This window comes from Struthio camelus, chromosome 1 (genome assembly GCF_040807025.1).
Source record: "Struthio camelus isolate bStrCam1 chromosome 1, bStrCam1.hap1, whole genome shotgun sequence".
In the NCBI taxonomy this organism is placed as follows: Eukaryota; Metazoa; Chordata; class Aves; order Struthioniformes; family Struthionidae; genus Struthio; species Struthio camelus.
Window position 1 is genome coordinate 201,894,536 of NC_090942.1, and position 9,803 is coordinate 201,904,338.

General features: G+C 44.7%; 1 protein-coding gene across 1 annotated transcript; it reads left to right on the forward strand.

Annotated features, from left to right (window-relative positions):
• Nucleotides 1-1,063: 1,063 nt before the first annotated feature.
• AMER2 (APC membrane recruitment protein 2) lies at nt 1,064-5,990 on the forward strand. The gene is made up of 2 exons (XM_009686549.2): nt 1,064-2,154; nt 2,329-5,990. The coding sequence occupies exons 1-2, from the start codon at nt 1,308-1,310 to the stop codon at nt 3,222-3,224; spliced, it is 1,743 nt and encodes a 580-aa protein (XP_009684844.2). The 5' UTR covers nt 1,064-1,307; the 3' UTR covers nt 3,225-5,990.
• The last annotated feature ends 3,813 nt before the right edge of the window (nt 5,991-9,803 follow it).

Sequence of the window (9,803 nt, forward strand, 5' to 3'; positions counted from 1 at the left end):
TGTATTTGCATTTGCACGAGGGAATTTGGTATTTTAGCTTTTTTATCAGGGCCTAATCACCTGACTGGAGAGCAGAACCGATACCAGCTGCTAGGGGCAGCTCATGACACAACATGGTTGATAAAGGTACAGTCAAAGAAACAACGGGTGAATCACTATCGGCCGAGGCTCTTATCTGTCCTCCTTCTCCTTGATTTCTGGGTGCTGGGCACATCTGTGAAGCGTACGTAGTAAAATGTGCTCGCTCCTTTTCATCTAGCCAAAGTCATGGCTTTTGCCTCATTTATCCTTTCCTCTGTCTCTTGCGGAAGGCAGGAGAGACCTGTAAGTTGAATTATGAGTCCGTATTGCTCTTATTGAATGCATGGTAATTGTGAATGCAAATGGGACTTTTTATATATGAACAGAAAAAGGGCTAAATTCACTGGATAAATTATTCACAACAGATAATTCAACCTGCTCTCTTGGGAGAGTGTCTGATGATGAATGTCTGACGATGTTAAAAAAAAAAGAAAAAACAAATTCTTCCAACTAGTGAAGTCAACGGCGAAACCTTTTAGTAACGTCAAAGAGAATTTAGCCCCAAGCCAAAGGGCCGACATAGAGTTTCTCTTTAATGGTTCTCACTTGCGTTCAGAGCCGTCAGAAAAATCCAGACAAGAGCTCTGGTTTGGAGAAGCCCAAAATAATGCTGTGTAGCGGGAGACAGGCTGCCGAGCCCGTGCGTAATTACAGCTTGGTTTAAAAGCAGGTCTCGCCCGCGGCCACGGTGCAGAGCACTGCCCGCCAGCCGCGGTGGGGTACCACCTGGCTAGCGTACAGCTCAGGCCGGGTTAATTTACTTGGTGTTTTGGGTAGGTTTGCCCCCAAAGAGCGGCCGCGTGGTGGGCGCAGCCCCGGGCGGCGGGCTCGGCCGCTCGCCCAGCGCGTGGCTCGCCGCGTCCCACGGCCGTCACGTGGCGGGCCAAACGGCGCGCGAGCAGCCCGAGAGCGCGCAGCCGCCGCCGCCGCCGCCGCAGGACCAAGCGGGTTAAGTTATATAAGCCCCTTTGGGGAGGGGTGGGGAAACGGGCGCCGCCGGCGCGGCCGCTGCAGCCCAGGTTGATTGAGAGTGGATGGCGGCGGCCTGGCGCAGGCCCGCGGCAGAGGAAAGCGGCTTATCCCTCTGCGGGTTGCCATGGCGATGAGCGGGCGGCAGCGGCGGCGGCAGCCGGGCTGTCAGTGAGGGAAATCAGCGCCGGGGCATCTGGGGGGTCTGCGGGAGGGAAAGGCGGCGGCGGCGGGGACGGACGCGGCAGGCTGCAGCCATGGACTCGCACTGCGATTGTGCCGAGACCCCGGCCGTGGAGCAGCCGTCGGGCAAGATCAACAAAACCGCCTTCAAATTGTTCAAGAGGAGGAAATCCGGCGGCACCATGCCGAGCATCTTCGGGGTGAAAAACAAAGGTGGGGACGGGAAAGGCGCGAGCAAAACGGGGATGGTGCGGAGCAAGACTCACGACGGGTTAGCTGATGCCGTGCTGGAGAGCAGCAAGAAGGAGGAACCGAGCGGCGGTGGCGACGGCAGCAGCGGTGGCGGCGGCGGCGATCAGCAGAGCAAGGATGTGAACCCCCCGGCAGCAGCCAGCCTGAGCGTCTCGTCCAACAGCTCCGTGGCTAAGTCACACAGCTTCTTCTCCCTGCTGAAGAAGAATGGGAAGTCGGAAAACGGCAAGGGGGAGAGTGCAGATCCGAGGGCTGGCAGCAGACAAAAGAAGGGGCTGAAAGGGATCTTCAGCAGTATGCGGTGGCATAAAAAGGACAAAAATGGCAAGGAGGAAAGGGGGGAAAGCTCAGAAATTCAGTCCGATCTCATTATGCCGGGGTCGCTGACTGCCAGCTTGGAATGCATCAAAGAGGAGACCCCAAAACCTTTGTCTGAAACTCCAAACGGCACCGGAGAAATTAATGTTGAATTGTCTTGTGAGAAACCCGGCGGAGACCCGCACGCCTCGGCCAAGGAGGCTGACGTGAGAGGTGGGGAGCCGCAGGACAGCAAAACCCCCCCAGGGGAGGATCCTACCGCCGCGGGGACCCGACCCGAGGAGCTCTGCCCCGAGCGACCAGACCCGGGCACGGGAGAGGTTGGGACTGCAAAGGATGCGGCCATAACAGGTGACATTCCAATAAAGACTATTCCCCTTGTTGAACCCGAATGTGATAGCGGTCAAGAGACGGCAGCAGCCCCTGACCCTTCCTCTATTGATCCACCCTCAGAGCAATCAATTGATCGTATTTGTTTGATGTTTGCTGACGTGACTTCACTGAAAAGCTTTGACTCTCTTACAGGCTGCGGAGATATTATTGCGGACCAGGAGGAGGAAGTGGGCAGCGGGAGTGGCGGCTGTGAGAAGAGCACCCCCGGGGCCAGCAAGGTGGGTGCCTCCAAGAAGCACCCCACCATGGTGGCCTACCAAGGAGGAGGGGAGGAGATGGCAAGTCCGGACCAGGTGGATGACACCTACCTTCAGGAGTTTTGGGATATGCTGTCACAGACAGAGGAGTGCGGCCCAGACACCCAGACAGGAGGAGGAGGAGGAGGAGGTGGAGGAGGGACAAGGACGCCTGAGGGGTTGAAAGAGAACCGAGGTACCGAGGGGGCCCAGAACAGGGCGGCGGTGAAACGCTGCGGTCTCAACCAGATCCCCATTCATCTCAACCACAAAGAGGAGCAGAAGGGCAGGGAGAAGGAGCAGCAAGAAGGCATCCCAAACAGCGACGAGGGCTACTGGGATTCCACCACCCCTGGGCCTGAGGAAGACAGCACCGTGAGCATCCAGAAGGAGACCATTCCCAGGGACAGCTACAGCGGGGACGCCCTCTACGACCTCTACGCTGAGCCGGATGAGAACCCACCAGGGGGGCCTTCTGACGAAGAGGCCACCTGTGTGCCACGCTCCAAGCCTGTGTCTCCAATAACCACCACATGCTCACTGAAAACACCTTCAAGCACCGTGAAGGACTCCAAGATACCCATCAGCATCAAACACCTTGCATCACATCCTGCCAGCCACACAACAGACTCCAGCAACAGCCATCATGTCACACACCATCACCTGGCCAAAAGCGAGATACACAGAACAAAAATCCCTGTCTCTAAAGTACTGGTACGCCGGGTCAGTAACAGAGGCTTAGCAGGGACAGCAGTTAAAGCTGCCACATACCAGGACAGTGCCAAAAAGTAGTTGAATACAAGGTGGAGACAAAGATGGACGGCAAACTTGATGTGTGAAAGTCTGTGTAGGAGACCATTAATAATGAATTAGTTTTGCATCGCCTGAAGAAAGGCACCTAAAAGGCTTCCTTTCGTGTACTCCAGGGGTCTGCACTTCTGAATCCCTTCTTACTATACTGTACAGCTGAATATGAAAAGTCAACTTCTGTTTGAGCACTTTTTTTTTACATTTGTATCTTTTTTCTGCAGCACTAAACACTGGGGAGATTCATTTTTACATGCCTTTGTGGAAGCAGGACTTGGATTACGAACCGAAATGAGTAATCTTTCCTCATGCAAAGCAGTGCCATGAGTTCTCCAGGGGAGCAGAGTTACACATGGAGGAACACCAGAGGTTCTGCAATACACTTCTCTTTTAATCATTTCCAGAAGAGGCATGGAGGGAGGGTGCCCGACTCCAAAAACAGTGTTTGCTCTGCAAGATGCTGGAAAAATGCCAAGCAAAAAAATAAACAACCTAACAGGTATTTTACCTGATGTAGGAATATGAGCACTGCTCAGCAGCAGACTTGATTGACTTGTGTGCAGTAGCTAACCAAGGAGTTAGGTGGATTTGTCTAATGGGAAAAATATATTTGTTTATCTGTTTGTTTGGTTGCAGTCTGCTCTAATGTAAATGGGTAACAGAGACACCTGACGTAGGTTCAGATGTTTACATCAATACTTGTCCGATGATGCTTACAATCAGGTTCAGGGAAACATTTTACTAAATGCCAATATATACACACTATTCACATTTATACAATAACTTGCTCTCCATGTGTAGATATATACATATTTTAGCAGATTTACTCAATGCTACAGATTTTTTATTAAAAAAAAAAAAATCACCCGTCTGTATTATCTAGAGTTTAAGCAAAAGTTAGTTTTTATAGGTAGATAATTTTACAGGTCTAAAACTGTGGAACTTTCTGTAAGTACCTTAAACTAGAGCAAAACTCTGTTTTGTATGGGCTCATGCATGCCCAGATAAGTAAGTCTGAAGTGCTGATTTTGTTGAAGTGGCACATTCTGTGTGTCGGAGCTGAGGGTCTGACAGCACTGCCATTGCAAACCTCTATTTTCAGGGGTTTGTACAAAGTTGCTCTGGGCTTAAACCTTACAGAAAAGGAACCTAGGAAAGAAACATGTTTTTTAATTATTATTTTTAAAAATATATAAAATTAGTTTTTGACTATTTAAGGAAAATTTGGGTTCTTTTGCTTTTTATTTGCATTCTTAAGAACTTCGGAATAATTTTACTTTAAGAGAGAAAAAGAAATATGGTAAGCTAAGGATCCATCAAATGGTCTATTAAGCTTGGATCCTATGAGAAATGTATTAATGACTAGGATGTTTTTTTGAATAGTGGCTACTGTACATGGGCATTGACAACATTTCCGAAAAATTTAATAGGGTTTTAATGTGCCTGGGGGACATATTTTTATGATACACTGAAAAAGCTCCAAAAATCATTGAAATCTAAGGATAAATATTATGCATTTACAAAATATTTTGGTATGAGTGTTTAATCATCAGACCTCAGTAAATATAAAATATATGCTCCAGTGTATCTGAAAAATAATATACATTTAAAAAAATATATGTCTATATTATGTAGAGAATTCTAAATTCACATAACTGAAGCTAATGGGTCTGATCTCACATAGCAGTTGGTTTTATTGTCTCTTAAACTGAATGAAAAAAGGAAAATAAATATACAGAATATACATTTGAAGGCTATTAAGGTTATAGATAACCATAAAAAGCTAGGAAATACAGTAAAAATAATTTCTTCTCTTACAAGTGTGATTCACTGGGGAAAGGACCCTATAGTCACAAGGGTAAAACTGAAATTTAGCTCTGAAATTACCACAATACCAAATTGCAACCTCCGCTCCCCCAGCGAGTAGGGAGAAAGTGTTAGTTTTTCTGATCGTTTCTTGCTTTTATGATCTGAGTAAGAACCTTAATAGGCTTCACAGGAGATTATTTTATATGTTGTTTTTTTTTTAATGACATAAACGTATATGAGTGTGATTTTCTACATGCCTGCTCACACGGACGCGTTGTACATATGCATGTGTAGTCAGGACGCACCTCCTCCCAGCGTACACGCAGCCCGCGGGCCCCGCGCACGCCGCGGGGGTGTACGGTGGATCTGTCTCCAAAGGTTTGGCTGAGCTTTTCCTTTGCCTGAGAAAGGCATTTGCATTTGGCCTGACTCTGCTTGGGTATTTTAGAAAATCAAAGCTGAGATACCCTCAAAAGGATGAATGTACAGAACCCGGGTTACTAATCCTGGTCTTTAGCCCGACACCTAACATTCCTGTTTTTATTCTTTTGTTTTCATCTGACTGTAAGGGTCACGTTCTTCCTTGCATGACAATTCTGCAGAAAAGTCCTATTTCCCCCTCTTATTTTAGGGACAAATTGTACAGAGTGATTCCATAGGGTACTGCAGGTTGAGAAGGAGGGAGGATGTCCGGAGCTTGGGGAGATACTGTAAAGACTGGAAGCACCGATTGCAGGTAGTAACAGTTGTGTGTCTTTAAAAGCGCTAGAAGATATAAGCTACCATCTGTACAGGACCTGTGTGTGGCAAATTTCCGTCATATGCGTTTTGTTTGCATCGTGGGCATGTATGTATCAAGAGGAACATAGAGTAACGTTAGACTAGCTCCCTCACGCTTATGACTAACAAGAATCATCATTAAAATGTTTTGCCTTCCCTTCATTTTCTCTCTCTCTTTTGTTTTCCCTGATTTGACTCCGTCCTCTGCATGCTGGCAGCAGCTCCCTCCCTGCCCAAGCTAAGCTCTGGTGCGGCGCGGGAAGCCTCCGGCTGGCAGCCGCCCCAGGGTGGGGGGGCTGTACGCTCGCCGGCAGCGGCGAGGGCTACCTAACCACTTGCTCAAGCTTTTTATCACATCCCTAGTGTAAGTACGCTTTGCAGATCTCTTGGTGGTTCATTTGGCTGCTTGCTATGTACATATTTTAAGGACAATCATATCCTTAAAAGGAAAACGGAAAAGTGACTTGTGGTAGGGTGTCAGTATTTTGAATCGTAACAATATACTGATATTGATTCAGGGTAATGGTTGTATGAGAGTAAAAATACGATTTAATGGTCAAATTAACTTTGTATTTATATAACTCACTTCTGTCTTTAAGCCATTGATGTTTTATTTCAAAAGGTAATCGAAAACTTAGTATTTTCTAGGGCTTTTTATTATCAGAGAAATATAACTGTATAACTCCACACAATGCCTAAAAAAAAACATTGAAAGGAGGTTCAAAGACATTCTTTCAATCTGCTTTTAATTCCTGAAAGATCCCTGTAAAATACTATGAGATGCCTAATAGCAAACGGTTAACGACTTGCTGGATTTAAAGGTTATGACATAAAGAGGTAATAGTCCTGAGGCATTCTGTGGTGGTTTGCTTTCTTTTTTACATTATTGTGTTTAAGCGTATATTTTCTTTGGCTTTGGTAGGTATGAGGGTAGAAATGATGTTCTGAGTCCCAAAGATATCATTCCCAATCCTGTCATTGTTTTGATTTCCTTAAGGAATCCTTTTGTTTATTTGTTTTATTTGCTATTTTGTGGTCTGAATGATGCTTTGTAATTATCAGCTTGTATGTCATTCATAAAGGATTTTATAGATGAGGTCTTGGCATTTAGTTATATATACTCTTTGCACTTTCAGGTCACTACTCGTAAATTTTGTATGTTCTTAGGACGTTTCTATATATTGCATAGCATTTTATAGCTATCTACAGTAATATCAGTGGTATACATTGCTTTCCTATATATCAGCACAAAAGATTTCCTTTTAGTAGCATGAAATGATGTTTTTGTGGACTTCTTTTGTCATAATAGAAGTAAAGTTTCCTGTGCTATAGGTGTGGCCTGCAACAGACATAAAGGGTCACATTTCCTCCACAGTGCATATAGATTTTGGTCTTGTCATTAATAGGACTCAAACCTATGTGATAGATTTGGGAAGAAAATACACCACTAGAACCAGAAGAATCCACGTTCAGTCTAATCCCATGAAATCACCAGCGTTTTCTTCATCCACTGTGAACATCCTCACTACCATTTGGGGTAGCAGAGGACTGAATTTAAAAAAAATTACATGCATAGATGTACACTATAAAAATTAATTCACTGATTATTTTTTAATGAATCTTACTAAATTATTTATCTAAGCTAAGCGAATATTGCACCAAAGTCTTCAAAACATCTGATACAGATGGCATTTCCAGTAAGATGCTGTAAGTGTCGATGAGCCAAATTATCAGGTTTTGCTTAGCAAAGCAAGCACCTAGTTATTTTTTAAATTTGTGGTACTGGCTGAGCTTGCAGATCAAAGGGAGCCATTGATTCTCGTACATGGCTGTGTTCTGAGGTTTTTTTGCCTGCTCTGATAGACTACTTTCTGAAAGGGCTTTTCAGCAAGATAATGGTATGAGAGAGACAGCTCACAGCAACAATAGCTGCTTACAAGGCAGATGGTTATCTAAGAGAGGATAAAGTGTGACTTTAAGCAAGGTGGTCTGAAATGCATTTTCATACCATTTTGTTGATATGAAAGGCTGATGCTTCTGTCTTGGAAAAACAAATTGACACCAACTCAAAGACACTGCAGAAATGAGTCTTGGCACATGACAGTTCCTGCAGGATTTTTTTTTATTTTGTCTTTTACTTTTTTATTTATTTTTGCTTTGTTTATGTTTTCATTAAGATGACATAACTCCGTTTATCCAGGCAAAATTGCACAATGACTGACTCAGATTTAGCACTGAGAATACACTGTCTGTTGTCCCCCAGCTGCTTGGGACTGGGCTGTGCTGAGCATCACTCTCTCCTGTTGAGATTTGTCATGAGTTCATGTGCTGTTTACTCTGATCAGGAAGTACCAGAATCTGCCTTGCTGTTTTAAGGCGAGAGCTTATTCTAAGTTGGTCTGAATCCAGAGGAATTTTTTTAGTTCATCTTTAACTCACATCTTGTCTTGCCCGTGAGTATCTCAGCTGGAAAATTCAGCTTTGTTTTGATGTTTCCTAGGTCCATTTCTTGTAGAGAGAAATGGAAATACCTCCATATGCAAAGGGCTAAGAGCCATAGCCCACTCAAGCCACATTCTGGAGGCCTTTACTCCTGCAAAAGCAGGTCTTTAAAGCTCTTCCTGCCCTAGAGGGCTTCTCCATCCAAAACAGTGAGTACTACTGCTTGTGGCCACCTTTTTTTCCACTCTCTCTCTCTCTCTCTCTCTGGCTCCCCCTCTGCCAAACCACAGGAGCTTGAGAAGCTGAGATTTTTGACCCAGGCTCCATCCCTAGGAATCCATCATAGCACCACAGCTGCCAGTACGTTCTTCAAGAGGGTTTTGCTCCTACTTCTTGGTTCAGAATAAATGATTTCACCTTCAGAACATGCTGTAAGGATCTTTAAAACAAAGGCCTCTGCTGTGTGAGCTCATACATATGGGTGAGGATGTTGAGTGGTATTTTGCACAGAGTATACCCCTCCACTTCCCTTTTGTGGACAATTTAGCAAATCTAGCAGGGAAGCGTGTCACTCTTGTGGAAAAGCCTAGAGGCCATCTGTGATGGAGACCATGCTCAGATTTGCTGTATCTTTGATTACACTGCTTTTCTTTTTCCTTTCTGTACTTATTTAAATAAATAGAACCAAAGTTGTCATGGAGAGGAGAAAAGGTTATGTACTTCACGGGGCAGGAAGGATTTTAAAGTGTCCAGCCTGCAGTCTCACAAAAAGCAATGGCTAAAAGGAGAAAACTGCTTTGCCTCTAATATCACATCCAAGCAATGCTCTGAAATAGAAGCTAACCCAGTGATGATCACAATGCTGGAAAACTAGCACTTGCTGACGTTTTCTGACAATCTCTTTCTAAGGCCCAGGTCTACTGTGGCAAAGCTTCCATTGACTCCAGCAAGAACAGGAGAAGATCCTTAAACTATAGGGAGTAGGAAGTGTTTTCCTAGATGAGTCTTCCCTTTTTGTAAAGATAAACATTATTCAGGTGACTGTGCAGTCTTTTATATTATTGTAGAAGTACTTCCACTGATCTGAATGCAAAACACATCTTTCCATTGTTTTTCCGTCTTAACAAGCAGCCGCTCCTGCGCATAACCCCAATGCTCAGTATGTTCAAATTACAACTAACACAATCACTGCCATCCTTAATTTAACTTGTGATGGTAGAAACAGGACCAGAGCCTTTCCAGGGCAGTAAACCCCTGCTTATTGTGTCATTTCTCTTGTTTTTTTTGATATGGTAACTAGTTAGGCCTCCCTTTGATTTTTTTCACAGAAATATCTTTAATCTGTTTTTAGGAAGAGCAATATGTGGAGACCACATGGTAAGAACTTGAACAGATTGTTATTATTGTGGAGGATGCAGCACCAAAACAGTTGCCATTTTGGTATCAGGCTGCTTCTAAGGGGTTTCATACAGATGCAGTAGAGGCTTTGAACATAACATGCTCATAAAAGAAAACTGGCTACATCTGCATTGA

What these genes read in the sequence shown, in the direction of transcription:
- AMER2 (XM_009686549.2), top strand. Translation starts at nt 1,308, where the DNA reads ATGGACTCGCACTGCGATTGTGCCGAGACCCCGGCCGTGGAGCAGCCG. An exon ending in AAAGGATGCGGCCATAACAG is followed by an intron (nt 2,155 to 2,328) that starts GTGACATTCCAA and finishes ACTCTCTTACAG; the next exon opens with GCTGCGGAGATATTATTGCG.